Source organism: Lepidochelys kempii, chromosome 16, assembly GCF_965140285.1.
Source record: "Lepidochelys kempii isolate rLepKem1 chromosome 16, rLepKem1.hap1, whole genome shotgun sequence".
Lineage (NCBI taxonomy): Eukaryota > Metazoa > Chordata > Testudines > Cheloniidae > Lepidochelys > Lepidochelys kempii.
Window position 1 is genome coordinate 24,605,808 of NC_136395.1, and position 14,274 is coordinate 24,620,081.

Consider the following 14,274-nt stretch of genomic DNA (forward strand, 5'->3'; position numbering starts at 1 on the left):
CATTAATTAAAGCTGGCATCCAGCCCCCTGAGGTAGGGGAGAGTCATTTCCCCTCTTTTCCAGGAGTGGAAATTGGGGGGACATAAGTGACTTGCCTAATGTCCCAGAATGAGTAGTGTCATAGCAGGGGGCAGGAGTCAGGAGTCCTGGTTCCCAGTCCACAGCTGGCACCGTCAGATTGCTTGCTTCCTTTTTCAGAAGAACGAACCCAACTTCTTGGTTGCTGCGGGAGGAGAAGTCTGGGGATCTGACTCCTCGGTCACTGGGCAGGAACAAGAAGTACCTGCTGCCAGGGAGGTGGAGCTGTGCCCCTTCTCAGAGATCTGCCAGCTTCCAGCCTGCTTTCTCGAAGTGCAAAGTATTAATTATTATTGACCCTCCCCTTGGCTCGGAGATGCCCTTCTAGTGCTGAGCAGCAGGTGCGGCTGGATGCTGGGATTGTCCCCGATCGAGGGCAGCCCTGCTTCTGGCTGTGGGATTTATGGTTTGCTGCAGACATGGACTGTAGTCTTGGAAAGGTGGGAAAGGAAACCCCCATAAATAACCCTCGGGACAGTGCCATGAAGTGGTTTTTCGTTCTGTAAATAGGCTCACTTTGTTCTCGATGAGTAATGGAGGGGTCTGTCTACACCGGTATGACGGCAGCGGTCTGGCTGTGGAAATGTGTTGCTGTGGGCTGGAGAAGGGGGACTGAAACCAGGGCATTGTACCAAACTGTGTCACCTCTCTCCCCTCGTCTTTGCTTGCTCTCCTCTCCTGCTCCAGCACTCTTCCGTCACTGACTTACCCGCTGCTTGTTTTAGGCCAGCCCTTATTTTCTGCAGTGCCTGGATTTGGCAGTTTTAGATGCATAACTGAAAAGGAGTGGGAGTGGCTGGTAGCAGCTACTTCCATCTATTCCAGTCTGAAGGGAACCAAGAAGTACTGTGTAACCCACGAGTGTGCCTGTTCTTCTCGAACCCCGAGCCTGGCTCACCGAACCAGGAGAGCCAGAGACAACCAGAGCACTCACCTGAGCGTCCCCTGCTGCTGGCTGACATTCTGCTCTTAAGTGGGGAGGATTCTTAGGTGGGCGCAGCAGATTCTGATCTTGTCAGGCTCAGGTGGGTTTGGTGGCCTCTGCGGACACCAGCCTTTGCTATTGAAGGGGCTGGCACGGAGGTCAGTCACTTGGTTGCATGCATCCCCTAGAGCTGGAAGATACTGGGCAACCTCATCTTTGGGGAGGCTGCTGGATTTCCCCCCTTCTCCAGTATATTTTAATATAAAGTGGAGCTTTCAAAATGAGCATAAAGGGGCGTGATCAGGGAGGAGTTGACACTGCGTAGCTTTTGCAAAAGTAAAAGGTCGTACAGAATCGGTCGTGAATAGAAATGTTCTCATGAGGTTTATTGCAAAGAAAACACCGAAAATCTTTCCCGGGGTGTCGTGAATCCAAACACAACGGTCGTGTGGCTCTGAGTACATGGTGGTGACTTGATATCAGGTATATTAAAAATACGTGCCGCAGGGAGATCAGATAGGTTGCACAATGAGGTGAAAGGCCCTGAGCCGGTTTTGCTGGCTAGGCTGTATAGGAGCAGCAAATGAAGAGCACGAATGGCAGGAAGCAAATTAGGTTTCTAAACTAGTTTTCAGCGGTAATCATCCGAAGTGGTGTTAGCACCTCTGTAAGGAGAATATATTTTTCAAACAGCTGATTGTGTTGCAACACAGCCTTGGTGTGCCCTGACTCCTCTGGGAAACTCTCTGATTTACTCTGAAATCTCTGATTTTTCTGCAGGAGATGTTGTTAATGGTCACAATGCCATCTCTGAATTACAGGGGCCTCATTTCAGAGGGTGGGTGTGTGGCCAGCATGTCTCTTGGCTGGCTGGCTGCATTATTTCTCATGGAGCTAATTCTGTGTGGGGGAAGCTACAGGCAGCTCTTGCTCTATAGCTGCTTTTCTACCACAGCTAACTGCTGGAACAGATGCCCTGGACCCTACAGCCCTCTCCGGCACTGAGCAGAGAGAATCTGAGCCGGCCAGCTGGAAGCAGAAGCTGATAGAGGCCCCAATGGAGTACAGTCACCCCAGCCCTTCCCAATCACTAGATCTGTTCCCATTCGCTTCCAGAGCTGCAAGAGCTCCCAGGATATTGTCCAAATGTTTTCCTTGATTTAAACCGAATGCGTCAGAGCATGGTGCCATTAGGCCATTGCCCAGCTGTTTAATTGCTTCCCCTGGAGGATGGGGGAGCTGCCTTCTCCAGGGTGCATTAGTTAGTATATTTTGTCCTCACATGCCTGTGCTCTGAACAGCAGGCCAGGCCAGCACAGCAATGCTCACCAGTAACTGTACTAATGTTGACATTTATGGTGATTGTAGCTCTCCTACCCAGCTACAGAACAGCCAATCGGATGGCATCAGGAGCTGAGCTGAAGCTTGAACTGCTTTTGCATATCCAGTTCAGCTATGCCTATGGAAGGGATAGGACGAGAAAGGGGGACAGGAAAAAACCTCCAGGAGGTTTGTATGGTGGGGAGTTCCTTTTATGGAGGGTGGATTTTTATAAGCTTTCTGCAAAGCCAGACAACTGGCCTGGTGGACAGAGGAGCTGTGGCAGAGTTAAGAAGAGTTGAAAATCTGGGCCTTTTGGTAAGGAATTGAGAGACCTCTCTCTGTGCGTGGGTGTGTCCATGTGCACACATGGGGGGGAGTGTGAAAGCAGCCTTTGGCTGGATGGGTGTCAGCGTAGAATGGGTTGGGAAGTGGGGAAGCTTTTACTTTTCTGTGCACTGAACAGAAATAGTGAAGGATGGAGAGCCTGCAGAAAGCGGTGTCCGTAGAGGTGTCCGTACAGTCCTGAGCAGGCAGCAGCTCCGAGAGGGTGGGGCTTCTCAGAACAAGGAATAGCTAAAGATTCAGGACTGGTTCCTGCAAACTTCCGGGTGCCTTTCATTCCCCTCCTGTGCTCAGCCCCATGCAGGATGGGCTCTGGGTCCGGATGGGGAGCAGACCTTTGTGAGGGTGGCTAATCAATGCCCGCTTAGAATGTGTTGGTTTGTTACAAAAGGAGGTATTCGAGTGAGCAGCAGTTTAGCCTTTCGTTGATTCAGAAATCCCCAGGCCGATTAAGGAAACATCTGAGTTGGTTAGCACATCACTGGCGCGAGTGAACTGCCCGGTGACTGACGGGACGTGTCGTGTGCTAACACGGAGGCACGTCCTGGGGATGTACTGTCCATGGCGGGAGCTGGAAGTGGGAATGAAGCAACCTCACCCAGAGTGATACCACTACAGTGGTTGATATTGTTTGACGCAAGCCTGCAATTTGCTTTTAGTCAATTTCTCCCCACCAAGTAGCTTATTTTTAGAAGAGTCCCAGCTGTGGTCCCCATGTTTGTTCTTTTTTAAAAACGTCATCATTGTCTTCAGCAGCCAGCCGTGCTCTGGCGCCTGGAGCTGACACCTTAGCATTAAAGGGAAGTGTGGTTTGCCAGCCTCCTCTCCTCATGGGCAATCTGGAAGGAAAGAGACCTGGCTTGCTTTTTCCACCTCATCCTGCTGCTGCCTCTTGCATCAAGTTGCAGCAAAATAATGTTAGTGAGTAAGGGGGATATTTATGGCAAAACCTTCATCCTCCCCTCCATGGCAACTTCTGACCCTAGTGAATAGCTAGGGGGGTGGGGCCGTTTATGCCTGCCCCGGGTCCTGTCCCCGTCACCTCCAGAGCAGGCTGGCAATGCAATGGAATATCCTAAGTCTGTGTGATTGATTCTGCTTTCACATCAGCATTATACCTGGAGTTTGTCCTGAACATTCTGGTGTCAATGTGATCAGAATTTCACCCTGTAACTTTTGGCAATTTGAGACTTGTTAGTTCTTCATGCCTTGCTGTGCCACTCTGAAGAATGGTGGGCCTGATTCTTCTCTCACTTACATCAGTTGTACACAGGGATAATACCATTAACTTCACTGGAGATACTCCTGCTTTATACTGGCGTGAGAAGAGAATGAGGCCTGGTGTTTCTATATGTCGTTGTTGAGACCCTTAGTTTCTTTCAAAGGGATATTGCCAGTCTCAAGTCCTGTACTGTCAAGAAAGCCGTTGATTTCCCTAGGTTGCTGATAACATTTTACATTATGGAAACCGAACGAATTTTTTGAATTCCCTTTTATTCTTCTCTCTCGGTGCTCTTTCTTGGCTTTTTGCAATTTCTCTCACCTTGCAGAATACAAACCAATCAAGTTAGCTTCTCCACTGTTTATAATGAGTTTCACTTTCAGGTTCTTGACAACCGTCCTTCCCAAGGAATATTTTGTTAAGCAAATAAACAGGCATTCCCAGATAATTTAAAAGATTTTTTAAAATGGCATCGTCGCTCGGGTTTTGAGAAGCTTTGTTTGTACAAAATCAAAATGTGGAGCCTTGTTTGAATTGATAGAGTCCCTCTGGTTGTAATTATTTTCCCTGTTGGTTAAAATTGAGGCTCACCTCAAAATGAGGGCAGGACCTATTGAATGTAATTTATGTGTTCATTATGTGACTGACCGTTAACTGATGCCCCATGCAGAGGACATAAGTCGTGCTACTACTGCCGATAAAGCAGATTCTCCAGTAGCAGGGGGTCTGTTCCAGGAGCAGAAAAGCCTGACTTCATTCCCGCTGTTGCTGGAAGGTCCCATACAACTACTGAGCCAGTCAAAGAGGATAAGGTTTGATTTATTTTCAGCTGCAAAGGGACAAAATCCTTCTCTTGTTTTATGATGCAAATTAATTCCACAGAGTGGTCCACTTTGCTCTCAGTCATAACAAACATTCCCTAATCCCCAGGCTGGAGGCAGCTAGAGTCTCCTCTCCATTTGGCACAGCAGATCCCTTCCTGGCGGCTCTGCTTCTCTGGTGTATGCAGGGCGCCCCACAGGAGTAGTGTGCACGTAGGGGACAGCAGAACAGCCTCAGAGATTCCCCCGTGTGGGTGGGAGGGGAGAAGTGTTAGACCTTGATAAGTGATTTGGAATTGAGGTAATGAATTTTCCCTGTGTTTACCAGTTACCTGGCCGGGAGGTGTAGTAAAATCTGGGGGAACCGGATGGCTCCAAGCACTGGTAATGGGATGCAGAACCTTTTACCTCCAGGTCACCAGACTGGATCCCACTAGATCCCAGCAGGGAGATAACCAAAACATGTTACCCTCTGATGGCAGTGGGATGGCCTGTGTGAACTAAGTCTGACAGTCTCAGCCTCACTCTGTGTCCAGCACTGCTCCTAGTGTTAAAGGGGAACCTTCATCTTAGAAATCACACTTCTCTCTGGACCTTTCTTACCTGCTGCTGTTCCAAGGGACACTGAAGAGCGGAACTGGAAGATATTCGAGAAGCCATCTTCTTCTCCATTTGTTTACTTAGTGCAGTTAACAGGACTTTGTGGCTCCTCCCCTTTATCTGTACTCAGTCAGTTTCCCCTGTTGGGTGCCTTTCAGCAACAGAGGAGAGGGAAATATTTTAAAAACCAGGAAAATTATCATTGTAAACACACACAAATCAGCAGGTGGATTAGGCAGGTGAGGCTTGAAACTAAAACTGTGGAGATAGTATGTGGATGTTTCCCCTTTAAGAGCTTGTCTACATGTGGAAGATAATATTCCAGAATAAGACAGAATGTGGATTTAAAGCAGATTAACTACAGCAGAATAACTCCATGTGAACACTCAAATTCCATAATGAGAGTGTCACACATCGAACCGGAATGACTCCATGTGTGGACGAGGCCTAAACCCTGTCCTTGTTTGGAGCCTCAGCAGAGGGCCGAGTTCTGGAATTGAGCACAGAGACTCAGCTCTGCTGATGGTCCCTCATGTGTACAGCTGAGCTGTGCCAGCAGACATTAACCTGCTAGGCTTAGATTCACCTCATGACGTGGAAGTGAAAGGCTCCATACCCCATTACCGATCCCTGGCACATTGTCAGTCAGGTTAGCTGTCCTGCTGACGGTTGACCCTTGCAGTTTCTCAGAGCTCAGGGTCTAGCCCAAATATCCACACGGCAATTTTTTGGCCCCGCAAGCCCAAGCCAGCTGACCCGGACCATCCGTGGGTTTTTTTATCCCTATGTAAACTTACTCACAAAGCGTCAGTAGCTTGGAGTATCGCTGCAATCTAAATAATAATGTTCAGCATCCCTAATTCTGGCTGTTTATTAAAGAGTCACGCCAAGAGCATTAGAATCTCTTAATGCTGAAATGTTCCATTAGGTTTATTATTTAGAAAAACAATCCTGTCTCTCTGGTCTTGGGCAGTAAACATTTTTTCTTTAATAACTAGCTTTTGGCTGCCTCTCTGTTGGACCCTCCAGGACAGTGCCAGGAGGGGTAATGCTGTTATTTCTCTTTAAAGCTGCTGTGATATTTTATGAGATTTCCCCCCCTTCCATTTAAACTGAACCTTGGAGACACAGAAGAGGATTAAAATAAGGCACGTGGCAAAACAAACCCAATGTGCTGTTCGGAGACACAGTTCCTCCAATGAGAAGTCTGTGACCTGGTGGATTTATCTGCTGCACTTATAAAAGCCCAGCAACCTAATTTGATTTGCTCATGTAAACCAAGATGGGAGCCAGAATACATCGTGTGTTGTTAAAGAAAGAAATTGGCTGTGTGCCCATGTTATTTTTTAAAATGTAACTGTAGGGAGATGGATTTGAAGGAAACACCTCCCAGTCCTGGAAGTGTGTATATACAGCAAATGAACACTCTCTCTACTGCTTGGTTAGGTGGCTGGGGGCTATCGTGGTCTCAGTTTCTGAAAATGAGGAAGGGAAGAGGATGAATTTACAGATGCTCTGGTCATTTCATGGGTTGCTCTGACAACAAGAAGTTCTGTACCTGTTTTACATAGCTGTTCGTAGATTCCAGAGCCAGAGGGCACCGTTGTGATCATCTAGACTGACCTCCTGTATAACATATGCCACAGAACTTCCCCCAAATAATTCCCAGAGCATCACTTTTAGAGAAACGTCCAATCTTGATTTTAAAATGGCCAGTGATAGATAATCCACCTTGACCTTTGGTAAATTGTTTCAATGGTTAATTACCTTCACTGGCAAAAATTTACACCCTATTTCCAGTGTAAATTTGTCTAGCTTCAACTACCAGCCACTGGATTGCATTATACCTTTCTCTGCTAGATTGACGGGCCTATTGTTAAATGTTTGTGCCCCATGTAGAGACACATAGGCTGTTGTCAAGGCACCCCTTGACCTTCTCTTTGTTAATCTAATAGATCTCTTTGACTATCACTAGAGGTAAGCTAAATAGGTAGATTTGAAGAACTCTGTCACTATAAAGGCATGATTTCTAATTCTTTAATCATTCTCATGCCTCTTCTCTGAACCCTCTCCAATTTATCAACATCCTTCTTGAGTTGTGGACACCAGAACTGGACACAGAATTCCAGCAGTAGTCGCATCAGTGCCAAGTACAGAAGTAAAATAATCTTTCTGTTCCGAGCTGAGATTCCCCGAGTTATGCATCCCCGGATCGCATTAGCTCTTCTGGCCACAGCATCGCACTGGGAGCTCGTGTTCACTGGATTCTCCACGACGACCCCCCAAATCTTTGTCAGAGTCACTGCTTCCCTGGGTAGAGTCCCCCATTCTGTAAGTGTGGCCTGCATTCTTTGTCCTGAGATGGATACATTTGCATTTAGCTGTATTAAAACACACATTGTTTGCTTGTACCCCGTTTACCAAATGATCACATTGCTTTGAATCAGGGACCTGACTGTCTCTTGATTTTTAGTAACCTCTGTAAACGTTATCAGTGATGATTTTTTGTTTTCTTCCAGGCTGTAGATAAAAATGTTAAATAATGTAGGGCCAAGAACTGATACCTGAGGGACCCCACTGGAAAAGACCCACTCTGTGACTATTCCCCATTTGCAGTTACATTTTGAGACCTATTAGCTAGCCAATTTTTAATCCATTTAACTTGTGCCATGTTAATTGTGTATCATTCTAGTTTTTTAATCAAAATGTCATGCAGCACCAATTCAAATGCCTTAGAGAAGTCTAAGTATATTACGTCAACCCTATTACCTTTATCAGCCAAATTTATAATCTCATCAAAAAAAATATCAAGTTAGTTTGACAGGATCTAGTGTATGTAAACTCACGTTAATTGGCATTAATTAATCCTCCTCCTTTAATTCTTTATTAATTGAGTCTAGTATCAGCCGCTCCATTATCTTGCCCGGGAGCAATGTCAGGCTGACAGACCTATAATTGCCCAGGTCATCCCATTTACCCTTTTTAAATATTGGCACACCATGAGCTTTCCTGCAGTCTCCTGGAACTTCCCCAGTGATCCAAGACTTATTGAAAATCAGCATTAACGGTCCAGCAAGCTCCTCAGCCAGCTCTTTCCAAACTATCTAAAATATTGGAGACGTGCTAGGAATATCTGCATTGCAATTGTCCCTCCGAACTGGCAGCACGTTGTATGATCACGTGCCCATTGTGAGACGACTTTGCTCACACGTGGTTCCTCTGCAGGGAGCTGGCGACAGAGCTGTCCCTTCAGGCTAGAGGTAGGTGTCTCCTAGGCCCAGGGCAGAGCAGTAAGTGCAGAAGGCTCACACAGATGCTACCCCTGCTGCACCAGCTCTCTGATTAGAGTGGCCTTCACACCGCACCATTGTTAATCCTGCACTTTTCCCAACCTCCGAAGTCAGAATTATTTTTTTGTTCTCAAATTGCTGCCCCTCTTCAGTTAGAGCAGGCTCAGCCCAAGCATTCCAGGTCTCTTGTGCGTTAGCTGTGAAAACATTATACCTCTCAGCTGCTTCATCTTTAATGTGCATGTGGCTGACTTTTATTCTCTCTCCCAAGTGACCAGGACAGCAGAATTATTGTTTCAGTAAGAATAATAGTGCCCTCTCCGCAGTGAGTCAGCCAGGCAATTCATGGCATTAGCGGGAATTTCTTATTACTGTTCACACAGAAGGGAAGCCTGCACAACCATGGGCACTAAGACAGGGAGTTACAAACAGCTGCCAGTAAATGGATCCCTGCAGCAAATGTCATGTCACCCACTAAAGGACATGACAAATTTTCCTTCACTAGAAGAGGGTATTAAAATGAAAGGGTACTGTGCCCTTTGCAGACATCCAGTATATGTCCACATTCTACAAAGCATTCATTGCTTGTAGCAGGCAGTCTGGACAGCGGCAAGTTTCAGAGGGTTACGGGAAGCATGGGGAGTAGCCTTTATTGATTTTTAATTGTGTGTGTGTGTGTGTGTGTGAGACTTTTGTGCTGGTGAATGGTGTCAGACTGTCCTGGGAGATCCTGCCCAAGCAGTGTTCATGCCTGTCCTGGAGGGGTTGCTTCAATGGTGAGGTAACTTTCCCCAGTGCAATCTGACCCCCGGCCACTTTTATTTTTATGAAAAAATCCCAATGACTGTACAGTTTCTTAATGTATGACGGTGCCGTAAACTATGGGTATAATGTGAACGCTGTTGAAGTTGATAATGACATAACATAGTCCTATTGTAGTGTCCTTCATTGCTTAAATATATGTAGATGATATTCTGAAGCAAACCACTGTTAAATAACAATGTAACATGAAAAGTTCTCCCCCCTCAGGTTCCCTCCACTACACACGTGCACTTCTACACACATGCCCACACCTGCAACTTCTGACTGATTTTGTTGCAATGTTTGCTAAACTGGGAGAACAGCAATACAGATTCATGGCTTGGTAATGTGTGTGTATATATACATACAATATGTGCTTATTGAATTCTGAGTTCATATTGCCGGAACTTTACACACACTAAGAATTTGAGCCTCAGTCTGATTGCTTAGATTTCCTAGATTTTTCCCTAAATTATAGAAAGTAAGACTTAATATAAATGTTACCGTGGTTAGTTCTTTAGCAGTTGGTTAATGGTTTATGCTATCAGCTCCACAGTTTCCAGATATTTCTCTCTAGCACTCGCAGCCGGGGTTAACTTGATCGATCTAGGTGCATTAGAGTTACTTTGCAGAATCATTCAGGGAATAAGGATGTGGGCCCCTTTTCTTCTAAAATAGTATTAAATTGCCACAAACTACTGGAAAATCACAGTGAGACTTGGCTCAGTTCCTAAAGATCAGTTTTACTTGCAAGAGTGCTCCAGGTTGAGTGGACAGTTTAGAGGATTGCTAATGGGATTTACAGCCTTTTGTTTCTAAATCGCTGGTTCTAATCCGGCCCAAATCAGTAAGGACCAAAGATTATTAGCTTCTGAGGGCTGCTTGATGTCCTGTGTGAAATGTGTTTGATGGTCATCTTAGTGCAGTTCCCAGTGGACACATTATTAGATACCACCACAATTGGTCTTGGCTGTCAGCCTCAATAGAGAGCACAAAAGACTGAACAGCCCATGGAGACTGAGCTGTCTATTAACCCTCAGATACTGTCCCTCCCCTTTGGTTAATGTTGTCTGTGTTGCATCGGTTCTGCAGAAAAATAGGGGGCTTCACTTCGCAGGGCTGTCAGTCTGGCACTTTTAACTAGACAAACCAGATGAAGTCTGAACCTTTATCACCTCAGGGCCTGCTCGTGGAATGAACCTTTATGGCTAAGCTCGCAAAGTACCTGGTTTATTTTTGGCACTACTGTTGGCTGTTTTCTCGTCTCCGTGTGGCATCTGACTGAAAATGGTGAATTTTGTATACGTGGCCGGCATTTCTTAGTGTTTCTTTCAGCTTTGTTCCTGAGAATGGCAAAACTGAATTCACACAGATGAAGCAATCTGAAACAATGCATGTGAATTGCATCACTTTGTGTGTTGAGGACAGTGTTAAAAATAAAGGCTAAAATCCCTTCACTTTGCAAAGTCCTGTCCTTTGAAGCAGCCTAAATGCTGTCCCTTACAGACAGACCACACACACTCACAGCTTCTCTGAGAGACACTGAGACTGTTGCCATGGGTTCTAAAGGTCAAAGTTATTAGAGTCAGTTTCTCAGATCTGGCCTCAGTAGAAGTGTTTTATATTGTGTAGACTTGAGATAATGACCGTTTCATTTGCCCTCATGTTTCTTTTCCTGCTGCCCTTTTATATTTTTTTAATTTTTCCTCCAAAGCCTCATATTTTCCCCATGCCCTCTCTGATTCCTCATTAACAGTTACTTGCACCATTGTCTGTACTGATCCTTGCTGAAAATTGTGCATTGTTCACCACCTGCAGACTTCCCTGCTGTTAAATGCTGCCCATGCACCTCCAGGGCATTGAAATGAGTCTGTAGGGCTCTCAGGTCCTGTTTTCCACCTCTCTCCTTCACGTGGATGTGTCTGTAACAGTCAGGATGGGCACATCAGCTGCAAAGTGTTAATCCAGCCACTGGCTCCGCCCATGATAGGAATTTGTGCTTTCCTTGCAAATGAAGATGGAGGTGCAATGCTGTGTCTCGGGGTACCTGGGGTCCTGCATGCTTCCCACGTGTTAGCATTCTCCCTGCAGCACTCCGTCCGCAGCTCTGTATTCCCAAGTGGGAGACCCAATCTGAATAAAATCCAAATCTTTTGGGGCTTTGAAGAAAGCACCGTTAGTACAACTTTCTACTGTCACCTGGGGCTGGTGGCTGTGAAATAGCGTGAGATGAAACCCCATGTGAGGGGGATCTCCCGTCCAAGTGTGGACCAGGCCCAACCCTGTTTAAATCTGCAGTCCCTGCTACGATCACAGCATATGGCAGTAGAGATATAGTCCATACAGATCACCTCATGGCGTGGGGCATATGGCACGTGCACCGTGTATCCTAGTGTTGGTGAGTGTGTTAAAGCGGGACTGGTGACTGTTCTGTCCTGCAGTGCCAACCTACCAAACTGACCTCATTTAACTCTGAGGGCTGAATTTGCAAAGTCTGATGCAACAGGGGTTGTGTACCTGCAAAAAAACACAGACATCTTTGCAGGGAGACGTGTTGTGTGCATCTACAAACATGGACTCCTGCTGCACTTCCTTCTCCTACAGCATCAGAGTGAAGTAAACCAACATTTTATTATAAACCTCTTCATAATGCAGCCTCTGTACCAAATTACAAAGGGGGTTGCAGAGCAGTCCCCAACGGGCCTGTTATCTCATGCAAAAAAATTCCCAGTGGTTTTGTAGATTGACTTGAAACACATGCACCTAATCAGCTCTCTGCGGAGAACAGATGCGACTGATGTCATTGTGTTCTTCCTCTAGATCCCATCTAATGCCGAGGCTGAAAGAATCACGCTCCCACGAGTCTTTGCTCAGCCCCAGTAGTGCTGTTGAGGCTCTGGATCTCAGTATGGAGGAAGAAGTGGTCATCAAGCCAGTTCACAGTAGCATTCTGGGGCAGGACTATTGTTTTGAGGTAAGAGGCTTTTGTGTCCATCCTACAACATGGTGTTGGAAGGTATCTGTTTGATGAGTAGTGTGGGGGAATCTTCTTGCCTTATAAACATCTCTGGTGTGATCTTTCGTTTATCAGAGCAATGTCTAATGGAGACAGTTGTTTCAATGAGAGTTTGTGTGTGCTCTGTAAAAAAAAATTCTGTTGGGAAAAATATACCAATAAAATGAGAGCTCTGACCCCATTTTACAGTGGTAGCAGGACCTGCTGCTTGGAGAGCTACCCAGCAGTCCTAAACACAGTCCATGCCCTCATAGAACATAGATAAATAATCCATAGTCATATAGACAACATAACCTGCAGTTCTCTATTCTGTGGCTGCATGGGCTTCGTACACTGTTGTCCATGGAGATAGAATTCAGGACCTTATTATCCAAAAACATCAGGCTTCTGTTGCTTGAGTAAAAGGGAGATCTCTGTGAGCTGGAGTATTATTGGGTTTTATATCCTAGCAGGCGATAGCTAAGGGTATGTCTACGCTACGAAATTAGGTCGAATTTATAGAAGTCATTTTTTTAGAAATCAGTTTTATATATTCAAGTGTGTGTGTCCCCACAGAAAATGCTCTAAGTGCATTAACTCGGCGGAGTGCTTCCACAGGACCGAGGCAAGCGTCGACTTCCGGAGTGTTGCACTGTGGGTAGCTATCCCACAGTTCCCGCAGTGTCCGCTGCCCACTGGAATTCTGGGTTGAGATCCCAATGCCTGATGGGGCTAAAACATTGTCACGGGTGGTTCTGGGTACATATCGTCAGGCCCCCCCTTCCCTCCCTCCCTCCGTGAAAACAGCAGCAGACAATCGTTTCGCACCTTTTTTCTTGAGTTACCTGTGCAGACGCCATACCACGGCAAGCATGGAGCCCACTCAGGTAACCGTCACCGTATGTCTCCTGGGTGCTGGCAGACGTGGTACTGCATTGCTACACAGAAGCATCAACCCATTGCCTTGTGGCAGCAGACGGTGCAATAGGACTGGTAGCCGTCATCGTCATGTCCGAGGTGCGGCCAGGAGCGCCTGGGCAGAATTGGGCACAGGGACTAAATCTGGAGTGACTTGACCGGGTCATTCTCTTTAGTCCTGCAGTCAGTCCTATTGAACCATCTTATGGTGAGCAGGCAGGCGATACGGATTGCTAGCAGTCCTACTCTACCATCTTCTGCAAGGCAGGCAACAGATGAGGATGGCTAGCAGTTCTACTGCACCAACTTCTGCCGAGCAGCCATGAGATGTGGATGGCTTGCAGTCCTTCTGCACCGTCTGCTGCCAGCCAAAGATGTAAAAGATAGATGGAGTGGATCAAAACAAGAAATAAACCAGATTTGTTTTGTACCCATTTGCTTCCCCCCCCTCCCCCATCTAGGGGACTCATTCCTCTAGGTCACACTGCAGTCACTCACAGAGAAGGTGCAGCTAGGTAAATCTAGCCATGTATCAATCAGAGGCCAGACCAACCTGCTTGTTCCAATAAGAACAATTACTTAGGTGCACCATTTCTTATTGGAACCCTCTGTGAAGTCCTGCCTGAAATACTCCTTGATGTAAAGCCACCCCCTTTGTTGATTTTAATTCCCTGTAAGCCAACCCTGTAAGCCATGTTGTCAGTCGCCCCTCCCTCCATCAGAGCAACGGCAGACAATCGTTCCGCGCCTTTTTTCTGTGCGGACGCCATACCAAGGCAAGCATGGAGGCCGCTCAGCTCACTTTGGCAATTAGGAGCACATTAAACACCACACGCATTATCCAGCAGTATATGCAGCACCAGAACCTGGCAGAGTGAAACCGGGCGAGTAGGCGACGTCAGTGTGGTGACGAGAGTGATGAGGACATGGACACGGACACAGACTTGTCTCAAAGCACA

General features: G+C 46.4%; 1 protein-coding gene across 14 annotated transcripts in view; it reads left to right on the top strand.

Moving 5' to 3' along the window:
* Window positions 1-14,274, top strand: part of DAB2IP (DAB2 interacting protein) — a 275,146-nt gene that overhangs the window by 179,519 nt on the left and 81,353 nt on the right. For all 14 annotated transcript variants that reach the window (XR_012155308.1, XR_013634766.1, XM_073314876.2 and 11 more), the window contains one exon: window positions 12,223-12,376. Coding sequence is in view for 12 of the 14 variants with exons in the window: in XM_073314876.2 (XP_073170977.1) it covers window positions 12,223-12,376 (154 nt within the window). In the remaining 2 variants the exon portion in view is untranslated. The remainder of the gene's footprint in view (window positions 1-12,222; window positions 12,377-14,274) is intronic.